Source organism: Ambystoma mexicanum, chromosome 1q (assembly GCF_040938575.1).
Source record: "Ambystoma mexicanum isolate Mex_15411 chromosome 1q, UKY_AmexF1_1, whole genome shotgun sequence".
NCBI lineage: Eukaryota > Metazoa > Chordata > Amphibia > Caudata > Ambystomatidae > Ambystoma > Ambystoma mexicanum.
Window position 1 is genome coordinate 891,577,606 of NC_090922.1, and position 18,614 is coordinate 891,596,219.

The 18,614-nt window shown below is 46.0% G+C and overlaps 1 protein-coding gene across 1 annotated transcript in view; it reads right to left on the reverse strand.

Moving 5' to 3' along the window:
• Positions 1–18,614, reverse strand: part of DPYD (dihydropyrimidine dehydrogenase) — a 3,651,715-nt gene that overhangs the window by 792,622 nt on the left and 2,840,479 nt on the right. The window contains exons 17-18 of the mRNA XM_069641531.1: positions 1,671–1,791; positions 917–1,036 (exon numbers count right to left, since the gene is read on the reverse strand). Of these exons, the coding sequence (XP_069497632.1) occupies positions 917–1,036; positions 1,671–1,791 (241 nt within the window). The remainder of the gene's footprint in view (positions 1–916; positions 1,037–1,670; positions 1,792–18,614) is intronic.

Genomic DNA, 18,614 nt, shown 5'->3' on the forward strand with positions numbered 1-18,614 from the left:
TTCAGCCCCTCCTCGTCTGGTTCTGCCATTGCCGCGTCGGAACTCCACAACTGCGCTTCCTCACACGGGATACTCACAAATGCAATATTTACTTAGCCCAGTAGTACATGTCACCAAGGAGACAAACCCCTGTACCGGTGGCTTCAAAACCCCTCGAGGACTGCGCCTTAAAGATTAAATCACTGTTGCCATGGAGACAGGGAGCACGGGGTCAATGGATGACTGCATTAGTGAATGCATCCAGCATCACCAACATACTGGATCACCCCGTGTGTTTCTTTTTATTACATTTTCTGATTAAAGGCCAGATCAATGCAGTGGGTCCCGGGGGCGTGCAGAACGAATACCCGTAGTATCTAATAGCTGGAAATAAATACATATTCTGTAGTGCGGATATTACACAGCCCGCCATGTATGATGTTCGGAGTAAACGAATCTTCGTCTCCTAGAAAAAGTACCGCATGCCAGCCCATAGAAGTAAACTCTAAATATAAACCACTTTGCACAAGGTGTATTGGCTTATTATGATGTATGGATGCCAGAAAGAGAAATAGTTCAGCCTTTGGAGCAAGGCTTCCAATCCCAAAAGTATGCATTATCCTCTTACCATGACCTCACATTAGCCTCTGCCTAACGAGAGGCATGACACGTGACAGGTTGACAAACTGTAGAAGCACCGTGGCTGCACAAAAGCATATTAGTTCCCTCCCTCGTGGCCCAGTAGATTTTATCCACGACCAAGTTCCGTTATTTCTAAAGGGCAGCCAAAGACCCTTTGCAAGAAAACTCTTCAATCTGTCATGTGCATTAGAAGGTACTGACAAGTGGAGGCCCTTCACGTGTTTTACAAAAGACGTGATGATTTAGCTTTCTTCTAGGGAAAGGTCTGGTATTCGTGCAACACGGTATCACCTACCAGAAACGCCGCCATACATGGTCCTTTGGCCCGCCCCGACTGCCGGCCATGGTGTGCCGTCTGCTCTCAATCCCATTAGTCCTGAGACCGTATTGGTCGCTGTTACGCCATCTGCGCCACCTGCGTGAGATAACTGGCATTAACCAACCTGAAGGTACAATGAAAGCGGAAGTGTTATCCTCACACACCGTATTTATCACATATGTTGTTGTCTATTATTGTACATGAAAATCCTCATACCTACACACTTTATGCCGCTGTTACAGAAGTTAAGAGTATCCACTGGTCCTAGCGTTCATAACATTTAGTGAACTTATTATCACATTTACAATAAAATACCTATGTTAAGCTACGGTTCAATATTTACAAAACCTGGGCCTGTGTGGATTTCCCATTATGTTAGATGTGTATTTTTGATTGATAGCATGATTTGAATTCCTGGAATATTTAAAAATGTTAAGGTATTGGAGCTAGGTAGAAGTACGATTTAATTAGAATATCATTGAAATATAGAAAGGCCTTCATATTTCTGCTGCCCTTTCCCTCATAGATAAATTGCTTTGTTCACGCAAGTGTGTCCACAGTTTCATAACAAAACTTGCTCTCAAAGGGGCAGAGTGTCCCAGTATGGACCAGATAATACACATCATGTGTGTGATAATGGCCGCCATGTCATGCATCTGGTAGATAGTTCGAGTCCACTCATCATCACATGCAGCTGATGCTGCCCAGTGCCATGCTTCCAGTTTCCTACCTTCATGGGCAGCCAGTGCGATGCGTTCAATATGGGTCACATTCGGGGTGAGCTTGGCAAAGAAGGGGATCTTAACGGCCCGTCGAACCCAGCGGCAGATGTTCCTGACCACCTCGGGATCCTGTCAGAAAAGATCACATACAGAAAGGTGGTCACTTAACTAATCTCATGAAACTGCAGGTCAACATGAAAGGCAGTGCTGCTTCGAATCAGCTGTTGTGCAATCCCACCTCATATTACACTTTGGGAGCCGCATAACAGAAAATAGGCACCAGTGCAATTGGAACTAGGGCAAACATTGCCCCATTGAAAAAGAAAAAAAAACATTCAATGAATTTTTACCCCATGCCAATGTTTGCTCGTTTGCCCTGGGTAAACAATCTTTTGAGAGAATATGTTTTTTGTGCTAGAACATTTGCAACGATGCAACGTTTCTGTGACATGGCCTTCTAATACAGACTAATGTAAGGCACTTATGATGTTGCAAACTTCATTTCATGGAAAACCATACCTGCATGTGACATACATGTAAGACGAATGGAAGAGCAGGCCTTGCTGCTACTACATTAGAATCAATGTGCTTTAGTGGAGAAGTGACCCCAGCACGTTACACTGTTGATTTATTCACCCTAGTAGACCATCAGCAGACGCTCCTTACTTTACCTCTTAGTATATGTTAGTCCACTTAAGAAAGCCTGCATTGGATTTATTCTAAATGTGACCCTGCGCTTGCTGGGAATACAATCACCTCTAGGCACAGGATCCTTTATATGACCAGGCAAAAACGAAACTGAAAGAGGTTTTAGAAAAGGTTTATTTTTTTATTTTTTTTTATTTGAGCTTCTACTCAGTTAAAACTAAGTTTTATCACATTTTTCACATCCGCTAATCGTGATAAAACAAAAACATCTCTATCTACAAAAACCTCCCAACAACTGGTGTGTCACGCTGGCCACTAGTAGACGGGATACCTGAACTTGCCTCCTAAAACCCTCGCCTTAGGGAGACCCACCCTGGGACGCTTGATGATTAATCTGTTCAAATGCAAGTTCTATTAGTTTGAGCAGCGCTATTGTCCATCTCGTTTTCTCGCTGGAAATCAGTCTATTCCACAGATCCTCAGGTCGAAAGATCCATAAGTTTTGAACCAGCGGAGGGAGGTAGAAAAGGTTTATTATGTTCAAGTGTGCACGTGTTCTACTACATATATTGCCCCTCAGGTTTACACAGTTGATGTCTGCAGACAGGCTAAAAGACAGTAGTGTGGAAGGCTGCCCAGAGCGATGCCTGTGGTATGATTAATTCAAAACCTTCTGTCCACCACATTTTTGAGAGTAGGTTTCTGGCTTGGCTCTCTCTTGCTTTTCTTCTTTTTCTTCCATTCACTGCTATTCCCTTTCTTGGGCTAGTCATTCTTCTTGTGCTCATCCTCTAAATTTTGTGGTCTTAAAAGGACCAGTTCCTGATCGTTATCCCATTCCTCTTTGCGATACAATATTTGGCTTAAACATGTCACTTGTATCTAATGATTGACAAATGATACTTTTCTTCCTTCATTGCTGAGGATGTCTCCCCTTTACTCACCTTAACACATCTTAGGCAGGTATTATCTCCTTTTCTGCTCCTTACACGAACAACTGCATGTATCCTACTATTGCTTTCATCCCAACCCTCTCCCCTTTCTTCTTCCACCCACAATCTTGTTGCTATGTTTATTTGCTATGTTTCTTTATGAATCACATTGTTTCTATTGCCCACTATTAGTATTTTGAACTATATCTTTGAAGTCCACTCAGTTCTGCAATGTTCTCCTACTTTCTGCTATTAAATCTGCTTCTTACATTCTTCATCTCTATTCCTCCCTTTGTTGTGTGCATTCATACGCTCTTCCATTGCTTCTCTTTTTCCTCCTTTCCCATTTACATAATCTCTGGTCTTGTTGGTCTTTGGCTGTGTCCTCACCTGCACATCGTCCATTTCTTTATCTTTTTTATTTTCTTCACATGTTTTCCTCGAGTCTCATCACACTTCTCTTGTTTCTATTTACCCTTATACTGGCCCCCATCGATGTTCTTTTATTGGCTGTTCCCCACCCCACCTAGAATTCGCTCCCATTTTTGTTACATTTTCCTTCTGTCCCTTAAACATTTGAACACTCTTCGATATCATAGTCTTTGCTTTTTCCTCCTCATGTATTATGTGCTAACTTTGTTATTAAAAAATGAATTTGTTATGTAATATAATTAGCGCCGGTAAGCTAGCTCAGCGGTTTGAGCTAGCGATCTGGGCGTGATCTGCAGGTTACAGGTTCGAATCTCGGCAAATCCGACTCAGCCTTTCATCCTTCGTAGGTCGATAAATGAGTACCAATTTCAGTTGGGTGATATTGTATGTAAATATGTGCTCTGTAAAGCGCTTTGGATTAAGGCGCTATATAAATAACACATCATTATCATTAATTATGAACAAAGCTGCCGTGCAAGTATTTAATAGGTTTAAATGCAAGCATAAATAACAAATATATATAGTGGAAGTGGAGTGTTTGCTGAAGGATACCTTCCCACCAGAGCAATGGGGATGTCAGATATCATGGCACATGTCCTGTGATGCTTCTAACATGACCCTAAATTAGAGCAGCTAAGGGGACATTGATTGGAAGGGATGATTGTGTCTTGCCTTTTGGGTGCGAGAATTGTATCGACACTAGAGCTATGGATAAACAGGGAAAGCCGAGACCTCTGTTATGGAACTGGTCTAACTGAGAGGTCTTAGAGCAGAGGGCATGCATGGAGACCCTATATGAAACTCATCATACCTGCAATGTTGTATGTTTTTTGTTCTAGGTGGGCCTCCAGCATTGATTTTACTAAGGTCTACTAGACATGGTGGATTCGGCAGATCGGAAGCTGTAGGGTAGGAGCCATACTATTGGTGATTAAAGTGTCAAAGAATGTTGCAAGCAATTAGGATGCTTTAGGGATCACTATCTGTTTTGGATGAATGGGTTGCCCTGCATTTCAATGCCTGTTGGGAGCCATAGTTGAGACAGAAATTCCAATACTATTGTTAATTATAGTGCCTAAAAGTATGGCCATGTTAAGAGTATGTGAATTTGTGTATAGACCTGGTCCATAACCCAGACTTGGATAGTGTCAATGTATATTTAGTGTGGCCGTTGAAATTTCTGTTCAACAGCCGAAGGGTGGTAGGATATGCAAATGCAATTGACACACTGGGGTTGTTGAGGCTATGAACTGAATGACCTCTGGATCAACTGAGAATAAAAGCAGTGTATTTATTATTTACAATTCATATTAGAGCACACAGGTACAAAACATACTCATTTGTTAGTGTACAGGGGAATATATGGGTGGAGCTTGATTTCTGAGAGCCGGTATTTTGGATTTTGGATTTCTCTAATTTGTCATTTAATGCTAAAGTTAAGGCAGTGTTTTGTGATCATTTCATTTTGTACCAGTTCCTCATAGGGTGAGCAAGAGAGCGTGAGAACAAGAGCGAGAGATCAGAGTTTTGCAAGAGGGAGAAAAAAGAAGAGAAGGAGCGAGAGAAAGATACAGAGAAAGTGATAATGATTTAGACAGCCCCAGAGGGATTCAACTAGATAAATACTGGCTTGGGAGTACTGTATTCTATTATGAATCCTGATCAGCAGCCTAAACTCTCCTCCTCCCATGTGGCCTGGGGAAGGCAGCCGCTACCTGACCCTGACATTCAGAGTGGCAAAATGAGGGAAAACCACATGTTAAGCGATTTCAATTCAGTACTCCAACTAAGTCAGTGCCTAGTCTGGGATGCCAAAGGGAAGCCCTTATTTATATATTTTTATGACAAGTTCATAGATCTGGATGATAAACCCTTGTATAACGCCCCTCTCTTTGAATCCCCCTGACCTCACTGAGCCAAGAAGTAGGTTTGTTTTGCAAATTAAAAGATTTATTTTACAAATTAAACAATATATATATATATATCACTTTTATGAATAAATTAATATTTGATAGCACACTTATGAATATGACAGTGATCAAGAATGGATAATATTACACTAGCACACTTTTCTAATTACTTAGGAGTTGGTATAGAGAGGATAAAGTAGCTGAGAATGCTTTTATGGGTTCAAGGAAATGCAATGAGGGAAAAGAATGCAGCACAGAAATAACTGAGATGGTTTCCACAAGAGATAATATGATCACTTCTTCTTTTGACAATTCACCCCCCCCCTATGTAATATAAGGAGATGGAAGGGGAGCACCAATTTTCAGGAATACAATCAAATGCAATACCAATTCAGTTCTAGATGACTTTGCAGGGCAGCTACCTGCTCTGTGCATGCCCTGTTGAAGTCTAGTTGTTGCTTCAGCTTTTTCTGGCTTTGCAGTAGGGAGTCCAAACCTTCATGGTACTCCATCTGCAAGGCCAGAAATCTGGTATCCTGGTCAGACTTTTCCTGTTGCAGGATACCCATATCCTCTTTTATTTTAATGATATACTGCCTACTATCATTTTCTGACTCCTGGCTCCTCTGCAGCCTCTGCTCGGAAGAGACCAGGTCAGATTGGGTTTTCTCTAATGCCATCAGTTGCCTATTTGCCAGATCTCGGCCTTCAGCACATTTGTCCTGTATGGCTCCCATATATAAATATGAATATGCCGCTACCCTGTCAATATTGTTATGCTCATCCTTGGCCTTAGGGGCCAAATATAGTTCACTCAGGGCCACATGTAAGGGACTCTGATCTCGCCATGATTCTGACCCAGTTACAGTGACCTGTTGCGCAATTGCCTGCAACCACACATTCTGGTCCTCTTCCGTCCATTCGCCTCTCACAAATAGCTTATGTAAGAGGTGCTCTCTGGCTATTTTGATATCAACCAAGGTCGTCATTCTGGAAATTGATTTCCTTCCTGACTTACAGAAGTTAGTATTTTATTTTGCAAAACAGACTGTCTCCTTAGAGCATCCTTATTTTGAGGGGTGCTTTTACAATGTAACACGGCATGGTGATCCAACAGGATTTATGTATCCTGTCAGTTAGCACACTGTATTAAGCTGCACAAGTGGTAGATCTAATCCAGACGTCCCGGCTCGAGCCCCCACTCTATTAAGCGACTTCAATTCAGTACTCCAACTAAGTCAGTGCCTAGTCTGGGATGCCCAAGGGAAGCCCTTATTTATATATTTTTATGACAAGTTCATAGATCTGGATGATAAACCCTTGTATAACGCCCCTCTCTTTGAATCCCCCTGACCTCACTGAGCCAAGAAGTAGGTTTGTTTTGCAAATTAAAAGATTTATTTTACAAATTAAATAATATATATATATATCACACTTTTATAAATAAATTAATATTTGATAGCACACTTATGAATATGACAGTGATCAAGAATGGATAATATTACACTAGCACACTTTTTTAATTACTTAGGAGTTGGTATAGAGAGGATAAAGTAGCTGAGAATGCTTTTATGGGTTCAAGGAAATGCAATGATGGAAAAGAATGCAGCACAGAAATAACTGAGATGGTTTCCACAAGAGATAATATGATCACTTTTTCTTTTGACAATTCACTCCCCCCATGCAATATAAGAGATGGAAGAAGAGCACACAATTTTCAGGAATACAATCAAATGCAATACCAATTCAGTTCCCCCTAGCAAGCTTAGAGCAACAGGGATGATTTTAAAACACAGGCAAAAATACTTTAAATGTGATTTGCAAAGAAGTGAAAATATATTAAAAATGATTTTAATTCTCCATAGGAGATTCAGGGTAGGTGATAGCTACTTAAGATTGGTTCAGGTCAACACTATCAGTAGTGATTCATGAGGTATTGTCAGGTTGAAAACGGATTTCAGCAGTTGCAAGCAAAAGACAGCGATTTTGACAGGTGGAGAAATTTTATTCAAATTGCAATTTGCCGCACTTTTTCCGAGTGCGTTGAGCGCGATTACAGAAAATGTAAGGAGTAGAAAGTCGGTTTTTCGGTAAGGAGTAGAAAGATACGGATGATTTTGTGGAGGTAGATTCTCAAAATTAAAGTAAAGCTCAGAATGACAAATGACACTTTCACAGGTTTGAATCACAGAATGGACACACGATTTCTATGCAGTTCTAAATAGATGGAAATGGTTTGAATTGAATATTTTAAACTAAGAGAGTAGTTTTGCAAAGTTCTGGCTGAGTACTCACACTATAAATTTGAAATAGGCCGTCAAGGTCTGGTCAGGTTTGGAATGGACTCCTGGAGGTGGTTCTGAAGTCAAAGCTATCTGGTCTGGGTCTGGCACTCGGCATTGCACGGCGGTCTGGTCTGGGTCTTCTGGAACTGCGGTTCTGGATACAGATCTGCTTTCTGGGTCCAGAGATGGTTCCGGCACAGGGTTCTAGCCAGAATCAAACAGCTCGCCTGGCTGTTGAATAGTTTCCAAAAGATTTTGAGGCCTGCTGAAAAGGATTCAGCTTGTGGATTGGCCCCTCTGCTTCAAGTTCTGGAGTCTGAATTCTAAGTTCTGGTCTCTGGATCTGTCTGGATTTGAAGTCTGGAGTCTCCCAGCAAAGCGCTTCGCAAGAAATCATTTTGAAGTGAGAAGTGAATGTCACTACCTGGGTTACAGTGGTCCTTTTTATGTCTTTTGAAAGTGGGTGGGAAGGCTGACTTTCTATGCCCAACCCTCTGAAGATCCTGATAGGTTAGCGGATTTTCTGTGCTCTCCCTGGAGAACGGAGTTGTGAGTCATCCGGTGTCATTTTTATGGCATACAGAAAGAACACCCCTTGTCACTTTGTACACAAATCTATTTTTGATCCAAATGCGTATTTATCTATGTACAATTTTTCTAATATTTTATGTCCAGTTAACATATTTTCTATAGCACCAAACCATCCGATCCCTGTCTTTGTAAGATGTTGTGTCCACTTCTGACAGAATTCTGCCCTTTTCATCCAGAAAACAACATCTAAACTTTTCCAGAATGTACACAAATGTGCGCAATGAATATGGGCATCAGATGATGAAGTGTCAGATTTTTAACATACAGACATTTGGAGTAATACCTTATTTTCCACTACTACCCCCCAAAACATACCACAGAGTCCTAACACCACTTAAAATGTGCACAGAAAAATCACAGGAATCATGAGATTATTGATATCATTTTGACAATTATGTACTATGAATTATCCATCTTTCTAAAATTATGCTCTGGGCCAGATGGGTGTGGTTTAGGTTCCAAAGCACATGGGGGAATTTCTGTCTGTCCCCGCCTCCAGCTCAGGTGGCTCCCAGAGGCAGCGCCCCTCCCATTTCCTTCCAAGAGGAAGCCATTTATGACCCCCTGATTTAGCATTTGCCTGAGCCAAGGAAAGTTAATTGTTCTGTTTCCTGCAGTCCCAGGTAATCCTCCCCTAATTCAATCAAAGAGGTGTGATCTCCTTTTGGTGGGAACAGCAGAAGGCAGCCAGGCCTGTGAATGCAGTTGCTGGGCAAGTTTCAACTCCTGTCGGGGGTAGTTGCCGGGCAGAATTCAATCTCTTCAAGCCAGGCTTCAGCTAAATGTCACTTTTGTTCCAGTTTTCTTAATTCAAATCAATCTTACAATGTTTACACATGCAGCTAGAACGCTGATTCGAAGTTCAACACTATGACATTTAAACAGTTACAACCTATGTGACACTCAAAAGTAGGTCACTCATTTATTTTAAACATTTCGATTTTAGTGGTTTTAAATCGAATTTCACTTAAGCAGCTGACATCCACAGCTCAGCCAGTTTTGTTATAAAGATTGTTTTAGGCTCTTCATCTTTCCAGATTTTGTATGTACACAAGACTACATTCTGCCAAATGCCTGCTGGTGTTCAGTAAGATTTTTGAATATCTTGCAATGTTTGAAATAGGCATTTTGAGCTTGTATTCAGAGAAACAAAGGTGATTTCAAAGCGCTTTTTTGAGCTAACAGGCACTGCTGTTTTTCCTTTGGCACCACGTTTCACACATGGCACTTCTGGCCCATCACGCTCGCACTGGTGGGTGGCAGGTCAGCCGACCATTTTGGTGTGCGCAAAACTGCGCGGTTTTCCTGGATTCTGACGCAAATGTGGGCTTTTCGGCCATCTGGATTTTCTAAGCCCACAGCACCAAACGATGTAGCATAATAATTCAAACGTGGGTCAAGACACCTCACACACAGGGGAAGAGATGGTTGTCAGGGAGAAGTGCTGACTCCCTTGGGAGATACACCGTATTCATCTTCGTGTGAGGATGAAAGTCCAGTGATTCCCAAATATATTATGGCATGCTGTCACTGCACAAGTCCCTCCCATGAAAACATCAAAAGAACACAAGTCATCCAGACAGAATAAGGTTTGCACCTTGGGAGCTCATAAATTAAGTGTGCCATCCCATAATTATTGTGATTCTGTCTTAGGCAGGAGTCCTAACCCAAATGTTAAATCCCAAACCATTTATATATCATCTCCTAACTCTGATAGCTATCAGTTCACAAAGCAATCAAAACTAAATGAATGTAACAGAACCAAAACCACTATGGACTTCAGGATCCATAATGCCTCTAGTACTGGGCCGAGGAAGAGGGACCAAGAGTCAGTAAGGATCAAAAGTGCTATTGAAAAGAATGTGCCGTCTAGTTGTTGGGAAGTAAAACACCCAAGTTGGACATTTAAATGCAGCTATGAGCCACAGATGGAGGAAGGAGTAGCAGAGGCAGAAGCAGTCAGGAGAGAGGCTGATGAAGTTGAGAAGAATGCTGAGGGCTGAAAAGTGGTTGCAGCAGAAACACCAGCGCGGTTTTGCAGAGCACATGCAGCAGTAAGGAGAGTCATGGACGGCACAGGTGAGAGAAGCTGTGCCGAGTGGGAGAGATGCCCCTGACCCGATGAGGGCTGCTCAGGTGTATGAGAGGATGTAAAGACCCAACAGAGTCTGTTGGGCTCTAGAGAAGAGCTGTGCAGACCGCTGAAGCTACGCGGGAGCAGCCAACAGGATGGTCAGACTGCAGAAGGTCCACCACAGCCACCAGGAGTAACACAGAGACGCCGAAGGAGACAGGAGAATTGGCCTGAAGGAAAAGGTAACCCTGGGGTTACTATTTTGTAGTAACTGATAATTTTGACTACCAAACAAGTAGAGTTAAGAGGTAGTAAGGGCACAATTCTCTTATTATAAGAAATCTACTTAGGGACACCTGTAACCCACATTGCAAACATCCAAGCGTCTATAAAGAACCAGTTAAGGGGCAACAAGAGTGCAATTCTCCTTTTATGCGATATCAACTTGGGAAACCTGTTACCCACATTGCCAACAGTTAAGAGACTATGACAAGGGGGCGTGGCCTGGAGCGCGGACTATGCAGTCGCCTCCTTGATGGCCTCCGTGGGAAGCCCGCTGCATCCCAGCTTGTGAAGGTTCCCAGGCAGCGTTTTCGGACCCAACTCGGTGAGGGGATGTGAGAAGGTCCGGAGCCCCGCCGCTGAGCTGCTGGGACCCGGATTCGCCGAGACAAAGATGATCGGGCCGCCTGCATTTCTCGGCCCCTCCGCCGCGTAATCCAAGATGGCGGACGGGACCCAGCGACGACGGCCGAGACGCGGCCTCGCCATCGGAGCTCCTCCTATGGACCCCTGAGCACTCCGGCGATCCAGCTGACATCCCGGGTGGCGGGAGACGAGGTAGGAGCTTCGGGCCCCGGGCCCCCCCTTTCCTTCCCCCTCTGTCCCGGACGCCCCCAGGAGAAGAAGACCTTGCAGCCGCCCCAGATACACCGGGGGCGCGCCACACCACGCAGCTGCGGTCCCCCGGCTCCCGCCCTCCGCTACGCCCCGCCGCCACTTTGGAAGAGGGGGCTGGGGCCAGGGAGTTCTCGATCAGACTCTGCACCCCTACAGGAACAGATCTCCTGGCCCATAGTTCCGGATAACGGCGCCACGCTCTACTGCCCTCCTAACGGTGACATAAACCCTCTACTGCCACCATTACCACCAGGAATCCGGCGGGCACCCGTGGCGATCTGGACCCGCGCCCTCCTCTCTGAGAGCCCAGCCTGAACTGGCGTGCCCCGGCACCTGAGCTGCTCCCGCTCGTCCCTTTGTTTGCTTCCTGGGGCGCCCCAGCCCACGCCCGCCACCCCCCCCCGCCCAGCTTGGTACCTCCTCCCCTTCGCACTAGAAGCCCCTGCGTGCAACCAGGACATCGGAACACTCATTCCAGCCCCCGGAATGTCTCAGGCTACCCTCAAGCCATCGCCACTTTTGCGTATGAACTGCCTGTGGCCCTGACCCACGCTTGCCAGGCCACACCATGTCTAGGCAACCGAAATCTGCCAAGTCCTCAGACATAGCAACAATGCTAATGTCGTCCGACAAAGCAAAGAAACTGGACACTCTTCCCCCCGCCTCACGAGAATCTCTGGACAACAGGGGACCGTTAGCAACTAAGGAGGACATTCGTGATTTCATGGCTGACATTAAAACCGAATTTCGATCATGTATGTCGGAGCTTACGGCCAAGTTGGAGACTACCGATAAAAGGGTCTCGGAGATAGAACAGAGAGTGGGGGAGATTGAGGATCGAGCCCAGGACCATGCCTCCTCCCTGTCTGAGATTCAGCGCTCCGTGGGGCTTTTGCAGGACAAATGCGAAATCCTGGAGTATAAGCAGGAAAACTTGGAGAACAGAGCCCGGCGCAACAACCTCCGCATCCGAGGGGTTCCTATGTCAGTCCCAGACCAAGAGCTTGCCAGATACGTGGGCCTCTTCTTTCAGTCTCTCCTCCCAGATATGGAGGATTCACTGCTGCTACTGGATCGCACTCACAGACTAAACCCCCGCCGTGGAGTTGAGTCAGACGGCCCTCCTGATGTGATCACCAGAGTGCATTTCTTTACAACAAAGGAAGCCATATCAGCAATAAGCCGCTCTGAGAACGAAATCACCTTCCAAGGGATCCCTCTTCAGATTTACCAAGACCTATCTCCGTTGACCCTCCAGAAAAGGCGAGCCCTTCACCCACTAACCACCTTCCTTCAAGCCCAAAAGGTTCGCTATAAATGGCTCTTTCCTACAGCCTTTCAATTCTCCTATAAGGGTACCATACGCAGGATCAATCATCTAGACGACGCTGGAAGTATATTGCAGCCGGTCCCCGCTAACTCCTCGCCCTCACAGGCCACTGAAGCGACAACTGACTCGGACCTCATAGCCTCCCCTAGGTCCAAACAAAATACATGGTCGAGGGTTCCGAGATTTAGGAGGAGAAGATAACCTGGAACGACCTTGTAAGGGACCCTTCCGACCCCTATGACCCAACTCAGCGATCCTGGCGCAGCGGAACCAACCGCCACTCTTGTAAACACGGATGGATTTCATCCCCGATGAAGCGGGCCCCCCCCCACGGCTCATGCCCAGCTTCAAGGTACATTCCACCTATTAGTCCTTGGAGCAAACCACTCACATTTTCAGCCATGTTGGCTATTCTTTGGTTCACGGCCCCGTTGGCCAGGGGAGGGCCCAACCCCATAATAGGTCCTCTATCCCCAGTTAAAACTTGGACTTCCCATTGGCGGTCCGAGTAAAAACCCCAGAAGCAGGATAACAGATGGTCACATCTCCCACGACATAATGGCTGATTCCTCAGTAGCTCCCCCCCTCCCACAAGCTTCATCAGCGACCCCAGGTCCCGCTCCGGAACAGCAAACCTGGAAGTTTATCTCTCTAAACGTCAAGGGCCTGAACTCACCGGCTAAACGCAAATCAATTCTACAAAAACTCCAGAATGAGGCCGCCGCCGTGGCCATGCTACAGGAAACTCACCTGCTACCGGCAGACTTCAGCCGCCTACACTCTCGTGACTTTCCAAAACAACTCTTCGCATCCGGCAACTCCAAGCGAGGTGGCACTGCAATCCTGTTCCGGAGGGGGCTGAATCCCCAGATTCTGGACACCATAAGCTGCCCGGAAGGACGCTACATAGCAGTGAAATGCCTACTAGCGGGACAACTGTTCTCACTGGTCTCCGTATACGCGCCGAACCTGGGCCAAGCACCCTTCTATGATTCGCTAACCACAACTCTTTCGCCCTTTCTGGAGGGCCAGATAGTGATCGGTGGGGACTTTAATGGGGTCCCGGACCCCGTAAAAGACAAATCGCACCCACCCTCCCCCGGAGACTTCACCACGGCCTTAGCCCTCCTGCGCTTGTTCAGGACTTTGGGAGTGTTGGACTCATGGAGAGTGCTCCACCCATCTGAAAAAGACTTCTCCTTCTACTCTTATGTTCACCGGACATTCTCCAGGATAGATCTCCTTCTAATATCCCCGCAAATCTTCGCCTTCACTGAAGAGGTGACCATAGGCTCCAGAATCCTATCCGATCACGCCCCGGTCACCTTGGAACTCCGAGTTCAGGGTCCCCCTGATCCCCAGCGACGCAGATGGACACTATACGACCCCATCCTTAATGAGATGCCACTCAGAGACGCTATCGCAACCACGATCGTCAATTTCTTCAAGGAAAACCCTAGCGAAGATACCTCCCTAGCTAACACCTGGGATGCAATGAAGGCAGTGGTGCGGGGAGAACTGATTGCCAAAGGGGCAGCCTATCATAGACATAAACAACAAATTCGTCAGGGCCTTGAAGAAGAACTGGAGAAGGCAGAAAAGACCCATAAGGAGAAGGGCTGGACCCCTAAAACGCAGCGAGCTCTCCGAATAGCAAAGAAGAAAATTGAAGCCCACTATGCGGAACATACAGCCCATCAAATGACGAAAGCCAAACAGTTCTATTATGCCAAAAATAATAAAGCAAACAAACTACTGGTGGCTAAACTGGCTAAGATAAGAAGAAACAACACAATCGTGGGCCTACGGGACCAGCAGGGCAAGACGCAATACTCAGATCACGACAAGCTTCGAATTGCATCGGCCCACCTGACCCAGGTAATGGCCGCCCCACCTCGGAAGGTCGAAGAACAGAGGGAATACCTGCAAAGCGCGGTGCTCCCCCGACTGGAGGATGCAGCCCGGGACTCATTGGAAGCCCCAATCACCGGCGAGGAAGTCGATGAGGCGATAAAATCCCTCAAGTCTCGAGCCCCTGGCCCGGATGGCTACACGACGAAATTTTATAAAACTTTCAAACCCCAACTCCTCCCACCTCTGGTACAGCTATTTAATTCATTCAGAACCACGGGCACTATAACCCCGCCAATGCAAGAATCAATCACCGTCTTGCTGCCTAAACCTGGCGGCGACCCAAAGAATCCTGCGTCCTACAGACCGATTGCTCTGCTCAATATAGACGCCAACATATACTCCAAAATTCTGGCAACCCGCCTGTCCCGGACCCTACCAGAGATAATTGACGCTGACCAGAGTGGCTTCATCACACACCGTTCTACAGCTGATAATATTCGCAGAGCTTTGAACCTGGTGGAACTTGCCTCCCGAGACTCCCAAGAGCTGGTGCTTCTGGCCCTGGACGCAGTTAAGGCCTTTGACAAAGTAGACTGGAACTTCATGAGGCTTACTCTCGAGGCCTTTGGCTTTGGTCCAGAGTTCTGCGCCATGGCTTTGGCTAACTATTCTGCGCCCAAAACCTTTCTCAGAGTCAATGGCATCCTTTCTCCCCCTATTGGCCTGACCTGTGGAACCAGACAGGGCTGCCCGTTATCGCCACTGCTTTTTGCATTAATCATGGAACCATTCGCCCAACGGATCAGGCGAAACCCGGAAATCAAGGGCTTCCAATCGGACACAACACACCATAAACTGGCCCTATATGCAGACGACGTCTTACTAACCATCACAGAACCTCGCACTTCCTTCCCTCAGGCCCTAGCTGAGATAGAGAGCTATGGAAGGGTCACCGGCTTTGCCATCAACTTCCGGAAATCAGCTGCCATGGGGGTGGCCCTTTCCCGAGAGAATCGAGAGGCTCTGGCCCCGCTATGCCCGATACAATGGTCAATTAAGAGCATCAGCTATCTGGGGGTCCAGATCCCAGCTGACCCGGGGGAAGTCTACCGAGCAAACTTTCCCCCACTGTTCACGGAACTCGTGGCGGACTTAAAACGGTGGACGGCGCAAGAAATCTCACTGATGGGCCGTATCACGGCCTGTAAAATGAACTTGCTTCCGAGGTTCCTATATGCTTGCTCTTCGCTCCCAGTACCGATCCCGGCACCGGCCCTTCAAAATCTGCAAAAGGAAATGTCACGGTTCATTTGGAAAGGGAGAAAGCCCAGAATCCCTAGGACCACGATGCTGGGCAATGCTAGACTGGGTGGCCTCGGAGTTCCAGACCTACAAAAATATCAGATGGCGGCCCAACTCGCCTGTATCCGAACATGGCAGATACTTACCAACCGCCCGAGATGGGTGGACCTTGAACAGGCGCAACTGCCGCTCCCGCTACGTTTTCTCCCACATATCAATCTCTCCGAGCGCCGCCAGTGGCAGAACCTCCTGAGGTCCACCAAACACACTGTGGCTACCTGGGACAAAGCACTGAAACAAAAGAAAATCCCAGTGGGACTCAGCCCCTCCTCACCGGTGTTCCTGAACCCGGCCTTTACTCCTGGCTGGGCCACCCGGAACTTCAGATCCTGGATAGCGGGAGGCCTGGTGACCCTGGGGCAACTTTTCGAAGGAGGACAGCCCTGCACCTTTTGGCGATGTAAAGAACTCTTCCAACTTCAGGAGCAGGACAGATTCACGTATATTCAGCTGCGCCACTGGTGCTCCCATCCACAGACCCGCCAAGCTGCCACCCGCCCCCCCACGGCCATTGAACTGACTCTAAATGATCTCCCAACTAGGGGGAGCATCTCCACCTTATACAAACGCCTCCAACCTGACTTCCTAATCTCTAAAACCCGGTATATGGCCCAATGGGAGGCAGACCTGGGCCGCCCAGTCGAGGACCAGCTGTGGGTTGACATTTGGTCGCGGGCTCATACTTCTTCATCTTGCATTACGAACAGGGAAGGCGCCTATAAAATCCTCCTCCGATGGTATTATTCTCCCCTAAGACTACACCATATGAACCCCACGCTCAACCCGAACTGCTGGAGGCAATGCGGCCAAGTAGGGACTCTCTTCCATATGTGGTGGTCATGCCCGAGGGCCCAGGCTTTTTGGGAACAATGCCTAGCAACAATCACAGACATCACTCAGGTGCGACTTCCCCTGGAGCCCGAGCCCATCCTCCTGGGAGCCCCAGTCACTGGAATCTACCCCAGATCTGGCCCTATGGCCAAACTGTTATCCCAATGCCTATTGGCGGGCAGAAACGTAATAGCTCGCACTTGGAAAAAAGCAGAAGGACCGTTAATGCCCTTTTGGTGGGTAAAAATCTGGGACATCTTAATCGCAGAGAAGGTGACGGCTGCCGGGGCAGGCCGCTTACATCGCTTCGAAAACATTTGGGGCCCAATCCTAGACTTTGATCGGAATTATCCAGCCCTGACATACAAGCCCCAACTAGCCAGGAGGACCTTACGGGACGATAACTCCCAGCGGCGACAGGAAGAAGAAGAATGTTAAGACACGGGGGAGGGAAGGGGAGAGTAATCCACTGTGCTTTCTTTATGCCATTTGTCGTGATTGATCATTTTGTATTGCCTAATCCTGCCTGTTTAAAATAAATATTTTTTAAAAAAAAAGAGACTATGACAAGGAGAGAAAAGGGCAACTTGGGTGGAATTCTCCTTTCTTGAGATGCCAGTTCGGGGAAACCCATAAAGACAGGCAGCCATTGTTCAACTCTTCTCACATAGGATACTGGTTTGGAGAAGCTTAGAACAAATATTGACACCAACAGAAAAGACCAATTGTAGTTATTATTCTTCCTGACAGGCGAGTAACCCAGGAAAAGGGTCAGTTGTTTTAATTTTGGCTGGTGAGTGTACCAGGAAAGAAACAGTTGTTTTGAAGAAGTGTGATTGTGGCAAACGGGTGTTGTGGAAAGAAACTGTTAACTTTATCATTCTGGCAAACTGTTGTATAATAAAAGACATTTGCTGTGCTATCCTGACAAACATATTCCATTGGAAGAATATTGTGGTATCTGTATATCTACTTTACATCCTGGGAAAAAAACTTTGTGGAGGAAACAGTTGCTTTGATTTTGAACAAGTGTTTTGTGAAAGAGACATTTACTTTGCCAAGCGGAAGGTTGTATTGGATCAAAAAGACATTTTGTGTTGACTTGAATAAACATGTGTTGAAACAGAATCTTTGCAAAGGACTTCCTGGATTGATCCAGGGGAAGGGAACCAAACTGGTCACAAGGATTACTTTGGGGGAATCATAAGTTGGAACCTTTGCACGGTTTTGTTGAACTGAAATCAGATATATTTTCATTGTAAACTTTGGTTATTTCTACTAGTGTGTGGGTCAGATACATGTGTACAAAAGGTCACCTTTCTTTATTTTTAGTTTGCTAGGTAGGAATATTCTCATTAGGATAGGGATATGTAGCTGTTTGTTTCACCCCTTTTTTATTTGAATAAAATAGAAAACATTAAGAAAACTACAACTTTGTGCCCGTCTCTCGGTTTGGACACCTCACAATTCCTTGTTTAACAGGTAAACACCATATACAATGAGAAGTAGGGTTGCTCATCCTGTTCATTCATTGGGTGCAGACCATAGAGGAAACATATTATCATTCATTCTGAACATTATCAATATCAGTGTTAGTCTTGGAATGATCATCAACTGTTATTGTTAACATTATGAAGACTTGGATTAGTTTAGTAATTGAGAAGAATGCCTACTAACCGGATCCCATGATCTGTGGTTGGGCATAACCAAGAGATGGGCTTCTTCATTATTAACTCCCAGAAAATGCAGTTCGGGATTATCAAGAACGGAGGTATGGCAAACAATATGAAAGTGTGAGTAACA